Source organism: Accipiter gentilis, chromosome 3, assembly GCF_929443795.1.
Source record: "Accipiter gentilis chromosome 3, bAccGen1.1, whole genome shotgun sequence".
NCBI classification, from domain to species: Eukaryota; Metazoa; Chordata; class Aves; order Accipitriformes; family Accipitridae; genus Astur; species Astur gentilis.
The window spans coordinates 34823923-34840555 of NC_064882.1; the positions used below are offsets into that span (position 1 = coordinate 34823923).

At 39.6% G+C, this 16633-nt stretch overlaps 1 protein-coding gene across 1 annotated transcript in view; it reads left to right on the forward strand.

The window, feature by feature from the left end:
- The window catches only part of STK32B (serine/threonine kinase 32B), a 182931-nt gene that overhangs the window by 152217 nt on the left and 14081 nt on the right, over nucleotides 1-16633 (forward strand). Inside the window, exons 10-11 of the mRNA XM_049794716.1 lie at nucleotides 5794-5925; nucleotides 6698-6762. Coding sequence (XP_049650673.1) covers nucleotides 5794-5925; nucleotides 6698-6762 — 197 coding nt within the window. The remainder of the gene's footprint in view (nucleotides 1-5793; nucleotides 5926-6697; nucleotides 6763-16633) is intronic.

Here is a 16633-nt window from a genome sequence, read left to right on the forward strand (position 1 = left end):
GGCGCACATTAGAGTTCTTGCTAAATCTGATGGGGACAGGATCTAGCCCTGCAGAAGCTGAGGGCGAGAGGACATTGCCTAATGGAGCAAAGGCAGCCGGGTGGGTTGCCAAGACAGAGCTGGCAGTGTTTGCTGTGCTTCTTGGCACCTGACCAGAGCCTTTCCTGGAAGCAACGTCCTGCAGGAGATGAAAGCTATGGGTGGACAAGCAGGGCTTCCCTCAGGGAGCTTGGGGAAAGACCAGGAATACAGCAGGTAACTAGCACAACGGGTGGAGAGAAAGGCAGGACCCTCTTAGGCACTTCAGAGCAATGTTCACCAGGGCTGAAATTCCTTCCTTTCATGTTGTGGCTCAATGATGGTGCAAGCTAAAAGCTTGGGAAGTGAATGCCATATCTACCAGACCAAGGCCAGGACTTCTTTCCTCTTACTCAATGTCCCTGCAGCTGGAATAACTGCTGTGCCGTGCCTGGCCCTTCCTCTATGCTTGCCCAGGATGCTTCCCTAAGCAAAGCACTGCAGAACAAAGCTCCTCCCTGGCCTGGTGGACCGTGAACTCCATTCTCTGTGGTGGCGTGGATCTACAAGATGAATGGAGACTGCGTTTCCTCTTTTCCTTCTTTTCAAGTTAGAGCTGCTCTCTGAGATATCGTAGGTGTGGGCTGACTCCTTCTCAGACAAAGCTCAACAGATTATTTAGACCTCCTATTCCTAGCTGAAAGTTTAATCCACAACTGTCAGCATGCGGGAAACTTCACAACCCTGCTTTGTATTTTACAAGAGGGATCCAGTTCCCCATACTCAAAGGTACAACATACGTGGGGATCCAAGGAGAGTCCCAGACTCTGCAAAGCACAGTCGTGCCTAGGTACATGTCTTAGGACTTAAAGTCAAAAGAGAGGACTTCAATCTGCTTCAGCAAAACTGGCTACTGAAACCTGCCGATGGCAAGTCTGTTCTCCACTCCTGCTGCTGCTCCAGTGGTTTCCTTTCCCCAGACATCTCCTCGGTCTCCTCCTTGCTCCCACTCAAGCTTGAATTCATAGGGCCATATCCTCCATCTTAACTCTGCTCCTGAGGATTGGACTTAAGCCCGCTTTGGTCCAGGAGTGTACAGCCAACTAACACGATGTGTGCCACCCTGCTGAGCCTGCCTCCTAAGCAGTGAGGTATGGCACTTCAGCTGTAGTAACAGGACCTAATAAAGGGCCTTCAAGTTTTCCACATCCAGCTGGCTTACACCCAGCCTACCCAGAGCTGGGGCACAACAAGTGCCCAGGGAAGCGCTGGAGTCACCATCCCTGGAGGTGTGCAAAACACGTGTTAGACGTGGCACTTCAGGACATGGTTTAGTGGCATGGTGGTGGTGGGTTGACAGTTGGACTCGATGATCTTTTAAAGGTCTTTTCCAACTGAAACGATTCCATGATTCTGTGATAAGTGTGTGAAGGTCTGCATCTGGCTACAGACAAGTAACCCTAACTCCTTAATTCAGAGCTCTCCTGTGGCTGTTTGCTTTTTTCCACCTGGATTGAGGTTGTTTTGAGAGTACCTTGCTCCTGAGAGAGTATAGATAAGTTTCCTGACTTCTTAAGGATGGTGAAAAAAGTAATTTTAAATGTAATTTGAGAAGCAATTATGGAATGTATGTGTCTGCTCTGTTAGCCAAGTGGCCTGTCTCTGTGGTTGATGTTGACAATGTTGAATGTGATGGAGACTGAGAAAAGAGGAAGTCCTCTTGAAATACTTTGAACTGTCTGCCATTAAACATGTGTTCAAAGACAGCTGTTCTTCTCACATTTGGAGTCACCTTATTTGTGTTTTGGTGGGAATCTATAATACTGCAGGGAAATCTGTAATATTGGAGGCAAAACAATATTATATGTTTAAAAGAAAATAGGAGTTAAAAGTTACTTTAGATAAATGTAACTTTCAGATAAGTTACTAAGTACCTTCAGATAAAAGATTAACCTGAAAGTCCCATTACAAGCTCTACCAGACACTTCAGGACAGAGGCTGGTATTGCAGAGCTTGTTCCAGCTGGTCAGTCAGGTGTGTTAGGAAAAAACAGTGAGAAGGTAAAAGTCAAAGCATCTTTTCTAACACAACGCTTCTTTTGATAGTAAACTTTAGTGTTTTGTGAGACCAAGTTTGGCCAGGAATTTTCCAAAAACCTCTCTCTGTTGCACCAGCAAAACCTTCACTGATTAACCCAGGGCCACACAACAAAATATTTGTTGGTTTTCAGGCTTTGTTGAGAGGGTGAATTGGGGCCAACATACACTGTGATCTGGGGAGAGTTTTATAACTACAGAGTTTTATAAATTTTGACAACTTGCCATTATTGTCAGGAGCTTGCCTGCCTTCTGCAGGCAAGAGGCATGTGGGAGGCCTGTGGTAGGAAGGTCCCATAGTTTAATTTCTCCCTCTGTAGTTTGAGAAACATCGTTCTTACTTAACTAGTACATGTGTTTCTTTACGGTTTAGCTAGTTTCTTTATATTCAGCTTGGAGTCATAAATTGTTAGTAGTTTTTTTTGTTTTGTTAAATATTTGATAAAGCAAGCAAGAAATTATTTAAATCTAATTTGTGTTCATTTTTAAAGCTTCAGAATTTAAGTGATGTATTTTTTAAGTGCTCAAACAAATCTTAGAACTGTACATGCTCAAGAAAGGAACTGATATTGATCAAATATAAAGAATTATTTATTTATAAATAAATGTAAATAAGATATAAGCCTCTATTAATAAAAAAAAAAATTTACTAAAACTGACTGGATAGTATACAGGAAAGGGCATCAGAGAGCTTAATATTATACTTTGAATATACAGACTTTGCTAGGAATAAAAATGATGGAGTGATCTCTAAATCAAATGGTTCACTGTAGGATACCACAAGTTATACAAGTGGTTTCTGATGTGGTTTTACTGCTTAGCGTCTTTGGTTGCTAAATAATATTTGCCATTTATATGTGACTTATGTTAGTACTTCCACCATGATGGTGATAATGGTGTGATTGAACTCTTGAAAGTCCCAGAGGAAAACAGGCTGCTTTTAAGATCTTCTACCACACAATTCAAATTGTTTGCAATTTTTTTAAAAAATGCTTTGAGAGAATGAGGAGAAGAAAGGAACTCCTGTTATTCTGATGAAAAGAGTAGCAAAACACTGATCCAGTAACTAGGATGCCAAGTTGTGACTTTTTAAAATTTTATTGGGTTCAGCTGAACCATAGATTTCTGGCCATACCCTAGCTCTTATCCCTAAATATAAGAGGAAAAGTTCATCCCAAATGTTGTCGTGAAGTGGCTTTATTGCACTAATGAATAGAACTAAAAAAAAAAAACCCTCAAGGCATAAACTATGCTCCTGTAAACTTTTATGCTGAAAAGATCTGAAAGAATCAAGAACCTGAAAAGAATTAAGGAAGAATCTGAAAAGAATCAAGGAAGGAAACAACCACATAGAAATGGTGTTTCCAATCATCCTGCTTAAAAAGGGATTTTCTGATACAACAAAGAATCTTAAGATTTGGTTCAAGGATCACAAATTAACATAAAAATGGAGAATCCAGATTATTTAAGTAATGTAAGTAACAGGTAAGAAAAACCATAATAGATTGGATAGAGTAGAAAAAGCATAATAGATTGGAATGAAGTACATGATAGGGGAAAGCCAGCACAGATTCACCTAGCGCAAATCATGCTTGACAAACCTGATCGCCTTCTATGATAAAGTAACCTGCTCGGTTGATGTGGGGCAAGCAGTGGACATTGTCTACCTGGATTTCTCCAAGGATTTCAATATAGTTGCCCACAGCCTCCTCCTAGAGAAACCGATGTGTTATGGTCTAGGCAAGTGGTCTGTGTGGTGGGTGGGGAACTGGCTGACAGGCCGTACCCAGAGGGTGATGATAAATACCTCCTTTTCAAACTGGCAACCTGTCACAAGTGGGGTCCCCCAGAGATCAGTATTGGGCCCAACGCTAATATCTTCCTAAGTGATCTGGATGATGGGATCAAGTGTACCCTGATGAAGTTTGCTGATGTTATCAAACTCAGTGGGGAAGTGGACACTTCGGAAGGGAGAGCCACTCTGCAGGAAGACCTGCATAGGCTGGAAGAGTGAGCTAGCATGAACTTTATGAAGTTCAATAAGGACAAGTGTAAGGTCTCGTGCATGAGAAAACATAATCCAGGACTGCAGCACAGGCTGGGATCTACGCAGCTGGGGAGCAGCTCTGTGGAAAGGGACCTGGTGGACAACAAGTTCAATATGAGTGACCAGTGTGCTGCTGTGGCAAAGAAAGCCAACAGGATGCTGGGTTGCATCAACAAGGGCATCACCAGCAGAGGTAAAGAAGTCATTATCCCACTCTACACAGCGCTTGCCAGGCCACACCTGGCATATTGTGTTCAGTTTTGGTCCCCACTATGCAAAAAAGATGTGGACAGGCTGGAGAGGGTCCAAAGAAAGGCCACAGAGATGATTAAAGGACTGGGAAGCCTGCCATATGAGGAAAGGCTGAGAGAACTGGGTTTGTTCAGTCTTGAGAAAAGAAGGCTTAGGCGAGACCTTATCTCCAGTTATTATGTTCCAGTATTTAAAGGGTGGCTACAAAGAAGATGGAGACTCCCTTTTTACAAGGAGTCACATTGGAAAGACAAGGGGTAATGTGTGCAAGGTACTCCTGGGGAGATTCCGACTGGACACAAGAGGAAAATTTTTCACAATGAGAACATTCAGCCATTGGAATAATCATAGAATCATAAAATGATTTGGGCTGGAAGGGACACTAAAGATCATCTAGTTCCACCCTTCCCCCGCCCTACCATGGGCAGGGACACCTTCCACTAGACCAGGTTGCTCAAAGCCCCATCCAACCTGGCCTTGAACACTTCCAGGGATGGGGCATCCACAGCCTCTCTGGGAAACCTCTTCCAGTGCCTCACCACCCTCACAGTGAAGAACTTCCTTACATCTAATCTAAATCTGCCCTCTTTCAGTTTAAAGCCATTACCCCTTGTCCTATCACCACATGCTTTTGTAAAAAGTCCCTCTCCAGCGTTCCTGTAGGCCCCTTCAGGTACTGGAAGGCTGCTATAAGGTCTCCCTGGAGCCTTCTTTTCTCCAGGAGTCTCCCCAGGGAAGTGCTGGATTCCCCAACATTGGACACTTTTAACATTCAGCTGGACAGGGTGCTGGGCCATCTTGTCTAGACCATGCTTTTGCCAAGAAAGGTTGGACCAGGTGATTCTTGAGGTCCCTTCCTACCTGGTATTCTATGATTCTATCAACCATTTTTTGATACAAACGCTGCTAACCAAAAAAGGCCTGCTCCTTCCTTTGTTATCATGGACAGGAGCTAGGTAACTGAATACCTGTAACTCTTCAGAAAATCAGGTTTTAACAACTAAGGTCTTAGAGGTACTCCCCATCCTTCCTGCACTATTATAGTTGCCATTTATGCTCCACAGCACTAACTGATATTTTGATGAAGACTCTGGGCCAGATTAATTTCTCTCATTGGGGTGACATAATGTAGTCACTCTAGCAGTACATCTGTATATAACTAGGAAGAGGATCTAACTCTTTATAATTGCTTTATAATATGATTTTTATCTTACCTCCCTTATTTAAACTTCAAGCATCACTCCAGGCCTAAAAAGACAGTTTTCATTTTACAGATGTTGTTGGGAAGCAGATTCATTATTAATACTATTAACACTTGCCAGGCAAACTACAAAAACACAATAATGCTTCAAAGAGTAACTTTCAATCCTTTTGTACCAGAAAGGAAGACTGAACTGTGATCCTACATTTGAACTTGAAGAAATGATTTTAGAGTCCAAGCCTCTCCATAAAAAGAAAAAGCGACTTGCCAAAAACAAATCCAAAGATGGAGCTAAGGAAACCTGCCCACTGGTAAGCTGTGGACTGTGACTGCAGTCAGTGTCATTTCATTTACACTTTTTAATAGACAAACTCATTTAAGTTCAGTTTTATCATCTCTGAAAATACACTTGACCTCTATGTCTGCCATTTTACATATAGCATAACCCATCTCCAAAGCAAGATGAAAAGTAACCATTTATTTCAGTCAAATAGTAACAGCATGTTTAAGTTATAATAATTTTTAAGATTCTCACAGATGCTCTTTTCAAGTATGAAAAAGTGTTGCCAGTTGGCAAATATGCTTCCCACACACGGACAGATAGTTACAAGGAGTATTTATCCACTCCTAGTACCAAAAATGAAAAGTATGCGGTGAAAAGCTCATTATTCATAAATGTTTTAAAGCTGTCTCTGGCAGTCTTGACTAATGTGTCCCATGTAGAAACACTCATTGTATAAACAGTCTAAACTTCTGAGAAGATTAAGAAATAATCATTTTCCAGGCTTGAATTTTCATTTCAGTGAGGTTTTATAAATTCTGTTGCTACTGCTTTTGAATGTTCATGTAAGCTGTTCTTAGAGTTATCAGACATAAAAGTCCTCAGGAATTCTTTGTGGGGCACTTCTTCCAAAAGGAAGAAAGATTGATTGTGCCAGCATGGCCCACTTCTGAAGAGTCTTCAAAAGCCTTTTGATAGTATTCATTCATAAGCCTTTTTGTTCAGTATTGTTTCTGTTGTTGTGATTTTTTTACATGATTTTCCATCTTTTTTAATCAACCTATTCATGCTGTTTTTTAAAGAACGTACACCTGCAGCAGTGCTTGGAAACCGTTAGGAAAGAATTCATCATATTCAACAGAGAGAAGTAAGTGCATTTCTTAATGCCTGTTTAGCATTCACTACTGAAATTAATTTGAGAACCATTTTTTTTTTTTCTCCCAGTGTAAGGAAAAGTGATTAATGATCACAGCAGCAGGGGCTAAAAGGCTGGATTTCCATTGATTTCTTCCTCTTACAGTCTCTGGTGTGATGGTTTTGTCGTTCTTCCATCTCCGGAAGCAAGCAGCAGTGTTTGTGGTGAAAGTATGTTAGAGACGTAAGGTAAATGTCACCGACACTCTCCAGAGAAACTGTTAGCAATTAAGCAAAGGAGATACAATACAAGGGGCTGCTTTCTCACAACTCAAACAAAACCAAAGGAAGTGATAGCTCATGAAATTTTAATGATATGAACTGCGGTGTTCTGACTTGGAAACACTATTCATACTTCACCACAATAAAAAAGTTTATTTCAACATTATTTATTTCAACAGAGCTAAATATTAAAACTATATCAGACTTGAAGCAAGTGTTTCATAGTCTAAGATTCAGCCAGAATTCATAGAACACAAGTCTGAATCCCAGGGATGTCAATAATCTTCCTGGTCCAATTAATACACTGCATTTCACATAGTCCACTGTGTTTGAGTTGCAGACACTACGGACCTGTTTGTATTAACAAATATAGCTTATAAAAGGGGAGTTGTTTGTGTCTTTGGTCAAATTATTGCATTTCATCCAAGTATATTCAGTGGTTTTATTTGACCTAATTATATCTGCAAGCCTTTCTAGCGGAGTTGTGAAATGTTAGAAATTAATTAAAAAGTTTTGACTATATTACTTAATGCTTACAAAGCAGGTAATTACTGTCTTCCGTAATTAAAACTGGGAAAGAGATTGTCAACTTTGCACAGTTGACATGTGGTCATGAAGGAAATTATGCCATAGATAACCCCATTTTTCCTGTTACAATCTTTGGTACATGTCTATACCCAATACTGACTGCTCACAGAAGCTACAGTGAGGACTTACAAAGAAAAAGAAGGTCTGACAGATTCTTCATGTTATTTTGCATGATCTCTAGCACCAGAGATCCATATGTTTATGTAAGAGCCATAGACGAGAAAAGCCAGACCATGTCAGCTCATAAAAGTTTTTCAGAAGGGTCTTGGTGGACTACTTTGAATCAGTTCTAGTATCAGTGAACTAAGGAATGCCTGAACTTTGTAGGAGTTTTAATAACCCACAAAAATCAAAATGATTAAGATTGTAATAACAAGATTAGGAAAAGATTACATTGATAAATCAATTTAATGTGTTTCCAAGCAGTTGTTCATACAACTAGTGCATTCCAGATATGACTCTCTCATCTACTCCAAAGCTATATATCAAGGAAACCCAGTATATAGCAATTTTTGAAAGATAAAATAAAATACCAGATTTTGTAAAATGATTTCAAAATCATATTGTGTGTGTTCACTAGCATTGAACGATTTCTTTTGACATGATTTTACTGTGTTATTCTTAAATCTTTTTTAGCAGTGCATAGGAAGTTTTTTCATTTGTTTCATATTGCACAACTACAGTAACAACAAGCTATAAAGGACTCTGAGAGGCTGATGCAAGATCAAAGAGAAGTTTAAATGGAGTACAAGTAAAATGGAAGCAAAAGATAAAACATATGCACTTCATTCAGAACAGCATGTGTTTCAGTCATCACTTGATTGGCTTTGACAAGGTAAAAGAAAAATATTTAGTATAGACCTACAACAGATCCTGCATTGTCTAAAGCCAGACCACAAACATTTCTTTTTTAAATTGTATTAGAGCTAAAGAAGGACATGGAGGGACTTCTGTAATACTTTTCAAAGATAAAAATATTAATAAGGGGGGGAAGCAGGTGGGAAACTTTTGAAGTGCAAAGTGAATTCAAGTTAATGGGAACAAAATAAAAGCAATGACAGTGTTGTGGTTTAACCCCAGCCAGCAACTAAGCACCACTCAGCCACTCACTCACTCCCCCTCCCCCCAGCTGGATGGGGGAGAAAATCAGGAAAAGAAGTAAAACTCATGGGTTGAGATAAGAACGGTTTAATAGAACAGAAAAGAAGAAACTAACAATGATAATGGTAACACTAATAAAATGACAACAGTAGTAATAAAAGGATTGGAATGTACAAATGATGCGCAGGGCAATTGCTCACCACCCGCCGATCTACACCCCGCCAGTCCCCCAGCGGCGATTCCCTGCCCCCCCACTTCCCAGTTCCTATACTGGATGGGACGTCCCATGGTATGGAATACACCGTTGGCCAGTTTGGGTCAGGTGCCCTGGCTGTGTCCTGTGCCAACTTCTTGTGCCCCTCCAGCTTTCTCACTGGCTGGGCATGAGAAGCTGAAAAATCCTTGACTTTAGACTAAACACTACTGAGCAACAACTGAAAACATCAGTGTTATCACCATTCTTTGCATCCTGAACTCAAAACATAGCACCGTACCAGCTACTAGGAAGACAATTAACTCTACCCCAGTTGAAACCAGGACAGCCAGACAGAGATGTCATCATACTGGAGAGAAGAGGCTACACAGTATACACCAGAGTAATTTATGGTGGGTTTCCTTAGACCTTTCTATGCCCTCAAGGCTGTATTGTAGAGGCTGAGGCTGTGCTTACACAGATTTCCAAAGCCACATGGCCAAAGAAGTTCTTAGGAACAGCTGCAGATGCTGAAAGACATTAACTGTTCCTACAAACACAATATCCAATAATATACGATCATACCATTAGGTGAGGTGTCAATCCCAAGCAGATCTTTAAATCAGCCTCAGATTTACACACCCGGATGTTTTGATATTCCTCCACGTTCCTCTACGTAGACCAGAATTCCTTATATAGTCTAGCCATTTGAAAATATCTGCATACCTCCTTATGAATATTCATTATATTCAGCTTCAAAAATCTACATTCTGTTGTGATTTAAGCCTTCTGCACAGTTTACTTCAGTGGCACAGAACATTACATAAATCCTAAGAAAGTGAGAATCAAACAATTAGCCCATCTTTCAAGGGAAAAGATGAGAATGAAAGGATTCAAGGAAAAATTTCAGATGTTTCTAACTGAGCAACAAAAAGTCAGGTAGTAATGTTTAGTCAGAGTGTAATGTTAACCATCCCAGTTCCACAGCATCTTGCAATCCAATACTCGTAAAATTGCAGAATCTGTTTTTATTGAATGTTTTGCTGATGCTTCTAGGCTGTGTCTCTTTTTCACTTTATATATTTCATCCTGCAACATATACTGCATATCTTGAAATATGCCATATTTTCTTTCCAAGAAGCACAGGAGACTCTCAGATTGCAGATTGGGGGGAGGGGGTGTGTGTGTGTAAAGAAAAGGCTTACTAGGCTAAAAAGAATTAAAAAATAATTGAGGTGACTGAAAGAAGTAACTTAATAGTTTCAGTTAATGACAGCAAAGAGAGAATGTGCAAATTTTCACTTTTCTATTGCTTTCCATAGTTAAGTAGTTGGAAACTGGTATTTATAGGAATGTTTTAAGCAAGATGAGTCCATTTCAGCTAAGCCAAACTTTCAAACGAGTGGGCTCAGTTAAAAAGGCTGATGTTTTTCCATATTGCTTTACTGGCAGCATTCAGGCAATAAAACTTCTCGGTAAGTCTTACCTTGTCCTTGAATGCAATTTATTTGGCTGGACTGTAGTTTAACTAAGTAGCTGATATCTATGGTTTGAACAGTTATGAGATATGATGAAAGATTTGAAGAATTAAAATGTTGTATACAGTCAGAGAGCACAAACATACGCTGCAGAATGATAGAACAAATGTGTTTTGTTAAATCAGGAATTAGGAAAGGAGGACTTGGAGCCAAGATATGAGCTGTTTTCTTTATATATTGGATTTAATTGCACAGGGCTTCCTGGACAAAAAAGTGTAGTCAGTGCTTATCAGCAATGGGTAACACAAGTTAGATTTGTGTATCTTTACTTACACACTCCTGATCACAGAGCGTCTTCTGTTGATGTTATTCAGAAGTCACTGGGGAGATGAGGAGGAATGGAGGGGTTACAAACTATTCCCAGTCACTCTGTAGAAAAAAAGCCAGAAAACAACCCTATCAAGCAAAGTTTCCAGAAAATGAAAAAAAAAATTAAATATTTCCTAATATTTGCATGAGTGCAAGACTGTCTTGTGGGCTAAAAATGGAGGTTATAGAAAAGAAGTCCAGGTGTAGTTCTATGCTTCAGTTTAGCTAGGCATGGTCTCATTACTGTTAATCCTATAAAACAGTCTAGGTAATTTGTGAAATCTGAAGGGAATACTGCTTTCATGTCTGCAAAATGGACACTGAACATTCCAAAGTCTTTCTGTGATCCAAGTCAACGGTCATTCCTATGATACACCATTCTTTTAATAAAAGGATTAAGGAAAACTAAATAAGGGCCATGTTCATCTTCCACCCCCAATGTAGTTTGCCTTGGGACACTCGTATAATGGAACAGCAGCTTTAGGGATGTGCAACATTCATGGGTTGAAAATACTTTCTACTACATGTAAAACGTCTAAGCTGTTCTGAAGAGGTAGCTTTATACCTTCATCTTCATTTGTGCAGGAAAACATTAAGCCTCCAGAATGAAATCCCTTACACTGTAAGCAGATTTTATCTTGATTTTATTTTTCCAGAGCTTCAGATACCAGAGTGGCTGAAGTGTTGTTTCATTCAAGCCTTTATTCTTACTAACATCGATATTTCAGTGGATGTGAGCTACAAATTAAAATACATATGTGTCTTTTGATACGACATGAATAAATGTCATCTGTCCACATTGACACTATCTTCCAGTATCTTTAAGAGAGGGGTACACACTGACCTGATCCAAAGTAAAATAACATAGGAAAACCCTTTTACAATCCAAGTTAGAATGTGGTGCAGGAAATGTATTCTATTCTTCTTAAGATTGTCAGTAAAATATCTTACTTGGTTTTGAACACATAAACTAAATAAACTGTGGTCTAAAAATGGTCCACGCACTGGGTCTTGGCTGGAGAATATGATCTGAAGATAATTTCAGGGACTCATTTGGGTCCTTTTGCTGACAAATGATTTTTTGTTTTCTGGTTTTAAATCTATTTCTATGGATAGAAGCTTTATTATATCTAGAAATGCAGCATCAAACATTCTGCAGTATCTGAATTTTTATTTCCATAGACTTGCCAGCAATTTTTCAAGAACCTGATCTCATTTAGAAGCTGTAGGCTATATTTTCAATTTTTTTGGGGTGGGGAAGAAATATTGTATGGGTAAAACCACACTGTTTTTTTATAGCTTTATTAAAAATCTGAGCACAGATTATTTTGCTATTTTTGTGCCATTATCACTAGACTAATCTTCACATACATCTACATCTGTTTATGAATGTCCAAAACCTGAAATAGCCAAAAATGAAGAAATAGATTCAACATTTGCTTGTAGTGGAATCATATTTCTTACTCTATCGTTCCTGAGCTTCTACTTCTCCCTGAAAGATGTCTTTAAGATTAAAGGGCTGAGCAAACAAAGAACAGAGGAGAAAACACAGGAAATATCTGCTCCACAAGCAGAATAATCCTTCAGTTAGACACTTTATAAACTTTTCATCAAAATTATCAGCCTGCTCATGAAAGTTACATCATATAGCCACCTTTTACTGAGTAGAATATATATTTCATATATCCAATGTACATGAAAACGGGTTAGAAATCTGCAAAACTAGTTTAATAAATGCAATGGAGTGATGAGCAAAATATCCATGTTTTTAACAATTCTAGTGGAAACTTTCAAAAAACTTACTAATGATTATGAAGTTGGAGGTTTTTTAATTAATATTAATATCATGCAATAGCATTGCTGTGATATTCAGCTGTCTAGTCTCCATTGATGTGAACAGGCTTGCCTCTTTCCTAACCTACTAGTACACCTTATTTCTCTTCTCAGTATTTGTTCAATGCAACCACACTAAAAAATTCTGCCCGAAATTGAAGGGTCAGATGGCTGCTGCACATTTCCCTCTGTTTTCCTACTATAAATCCTACTGTTTGGCCATACCTATTCTTTCCTAAAAGTTACTAAACAGCTCTAGGTGAACAGACAGCTCTCCATTCCCAGAATAAACAGCAAAAGTTGAGGGGACATATTTTAAGCATATTAAGATGTTTAAAATCATGGTCTGATTTTGTCCATATCATAGGTGAAAAGCTTGCTTAATATTCTCTGCACTTTTTATAAGATTAAATTTATTATCTCTCTTTTTGTAGTTCCTTTTCTTTCTTTTCAATTGTCTTTTCAGTTTCAAATCCAGAGTCCCTGAGTGCTCTCTTTCATTTTGGTTTGACTGGAATTGAATATTCATAATGATTTGCAGTATACCTCATTGAATGTACTTTTCTTAATAGGTATTATATGTCACTTACTGTCTCTGGAGATATTTATATTACCATAATCCCCATAATATCTGAATGCTTTTTGGATGAGGCTACAGCACAACTTTTCTTTTCTTGCCACTTTTGCTGACCTTAATTCAGTTTAAATCCATCTCTTTCTGGGCATTTCAAGTTGTTGCACTGCTCTTCACTGACCTCTTTCTTGTCCCTTTTGTAATGGATATGTCTGCTTTTGGAGATTGGTCCAGCAATCTCACCTAATTAGAAAGATGCCTTTCTGAACATGGTTGAACCTGGTTTGGTTTTGGGTACTAATAAGTGCTGCTTGGTCACACAAGCCCTTTCACTTCTGCCTTTGATTCCTGCTCGTTATTACTGGCTTAGAATTACCAGTCCAACTGTCTCTTCTCTGTGAGCCAAGCTGCCTAAAGATTTGAGCATAGCAGATCCAAGATGGTAAATTTTCTGTAGGCATACCTTCAAATTCACTTTTTTTGAGAAAAGAGTGGTCATACAAAAGCCATCATTTCAATAATGTATTCCCCTCACGGTTTCATGGAGGAAAAAAAAAAAAAAAAAGTTTAATGAGTATCTGGAACCTCATTTTCAAAGCCTTCCAGGAAAAATGGTTGAAGTTTTCCTAAACAAGTAACCATACCATTGTAGTGGCTACACTTCACCAAATGGACATTAAACTGGGAATGAAAGTTTCGGTGGGGTGGGGTGGGGTGCATATATCAGAGCATTCTCTCTGCTGAAATGTGGTCCTGGGAGGTTCACGATAACATGCAGATGCAGATCATCATAAGATGCAGATCCTCAGCACTGTAGGTCAGCAATTCATTGCCATTTACAGAAAATTAAACATAAACATACCTCATAAAAACTAATCAAAGTCGATTCATAGGCAGAGAAAAGAAAAATCTTCATTTGCACATCTCAGATTTTGGAGAGGAACTAAAACTGTATGATTCTGAGCACCATATAAGATTTTTATTTTTTTTAATAGGTTACATGGAAGACATCATATCTGTGATAAATGAAGGCTGCATAACAGGTCATGACCGTTCAGTGACCATAGGGGCTTACCTTCATGATTTCTTTTCAGCTTTCTTCATGTCCCTCACTAGCATAAATTCTCGCTTGTTACGACTCTCCTTAAATTTAAGAATGAGTCATGAAGACTGAACTCATCCTGGTTTAGGAAAGCATTTTGGGGACAGTTGCTGAAGCAACGCAGAAACAAGCCAGTAATGGTATAACATTATTATTGCCAGTCATTCTGATACTTTGTGTATCTGTTGAATATGTTCATAAATGAGTTGGAAAGGGAGGTGAATGGTGAGGTGACAAAGTCCACTTATGATACCAGAGTAGTCACAACTAAATCTGACTGCAGAGGACTGCAGTAGATAGTGATAGTGATGGTTCTGAGTTGCAGGGTAATAAGAAAATGGCAGGTGAAATTCAGTACTGATAAATGCAAATACGTTAGGAAGAAAATAATCTAAACTTTACCTTTAGTACAATAGACTCTAAACTAGCTTCAGTTATGAAGGAGAGAGATTTTGAAAAGACTGTGGATAGCACAATGCTTAGTGGACAACTAAAATGTGTTAATACACTCATAACTGCAAAGAAACCTATAGAGAAATGAACATCAAGATGTCATTGTGTGTATACAGAGATAAGTTCATATACATACGCCCACATCTTCCATTCTGTGCGCAGTCGCCTTCCTTATGGCAAAAAAGTTACAAAGGACTGAGAATGGTTGCAAAAAAAGAAAAACAGGATTGGAGGTGTGGCATGGCTCACATTGAAGGATTTCATAGACTTGAACTAGTTTAAACTCAGACAAGAGGCAACTGAAAAGACTGAAACTTGTTAAATAATAGTATGTTATGAAACTTAATGAGAAGATGACTAAGCAATGATTATTCACCCTTTCTCGTAACTCAATGTCACAAAGTTATCAGGCTGCAGGTTTAAAAGAAAACAAACCATGCTTTTTTGTGTGATGCAGCCCATTGCCAAGTGATGCTTTGGATGCTAAATGTATGAAAAGATTCAGAAAAGGATTAGAGAAATTCATGGGAAAAAATGCATCAAGGTCCATGAGACATGAGACCTCCGATGCACTCATTGGTTTGGGATGTCTGGAAACATCAGAAGCGAGGAGGATATGCCAAAGCAGACATTTGTCTCCATTTGGCTTGTTCTTTGACAGTGTCCACTAGTGTCTGAAATGGGCCACTATGAGAGATGGGACTCTCTGTTAGGTGAGATGGCTGGGTATGTACTTTTATGCTTTCTCACTGCTTATAAGGTCTCCATTTTCTTATAGAGTGTCCATAATAGCACAAGGATTGCAGAGTAAAATGTACATATATATGCATGCATATATGCAAGTACATATGCAAGTACATATATATCTCCTTTTTGGAAACAGGGAAAGTAAAGCAGACAGGGCAGTAAGAGATTTAGCTAAGATTCAGATTGTCCCTTGCTGTGGTTCAGGGGACATCAGGCACCCATCCACTGGGAAGACCTTGGGGTTCTGAAACCCAGCTGGAGATAATTTTCCTGTGTCCCACCTCGGGCAAGATATGTACTCCTGTCGTGTGTGCACCTTAGTGACTAGCCTAGACGGCTTGGTGTTCAATACAGTGGGTTCTGTGGATCCATGTGTCAGGCACCCACCTTCCCCATTAGGGAGGTTTGGTGATTAACTAAAGGCTGCAAATTCTGCTGTGCGATCCCAAATGAATGACCAGCTAAGTTTCCTTTGGGGGGCCATCCTTCAGGGAATGAAAGAGCTGTCTGGTTAACTAGACTTCTTGTGAATCTAAGTTTTGGACTCTGGCAGAAAAATCTTGCATGAGGAATAGGTGGAGAGATGAGCCAGCAGAGAGGTCAGTGCAGGCTGTGGTTGCTCCCTGGCAACTCACACGCTCTGATTCCTGGAAGCTTGCTGCTGTGAGAAGGGTAGGGCTGAACCAGCCTCCTCCGAGATGCTTATTCCAGTCTGAGAATGTTTATTGTCAGGTCCCAATAATCAGGCAAAGCCAGACTAGCTTTTGTGGTGGGTTGACCCTGGCTGGACAGCAGGTGCCCACCAAAGCTGCTCTATCACTCCCCTCCTCAGCTGGACAGGGGACAGAAAATATAACAAAAGGTTCCTGGGTCAAGATAAGGACAGGGGGACATCATTCAGCAATTACATCATGGGCAAAACAGAATTGGAGGAATTAGTTCAATTTATTATCAATCAAATCAGAGCAGGGTAATGAGAAAATGAAAACTAAATCTTAAAACAGCTACCTCCCATCCCTCCCTTCTTCCTGGGCTCAACTCCACTCCTGATTTTCTCTGCCTCCTCCCCACCAGCGGTGCAGGGCAATGGGGAATGGGGTTGGGGTCAGTTCATCACACGTTGTCTCTGCCGCTCCTTCCTCCTCAGGGGCAGGACTCCTCACT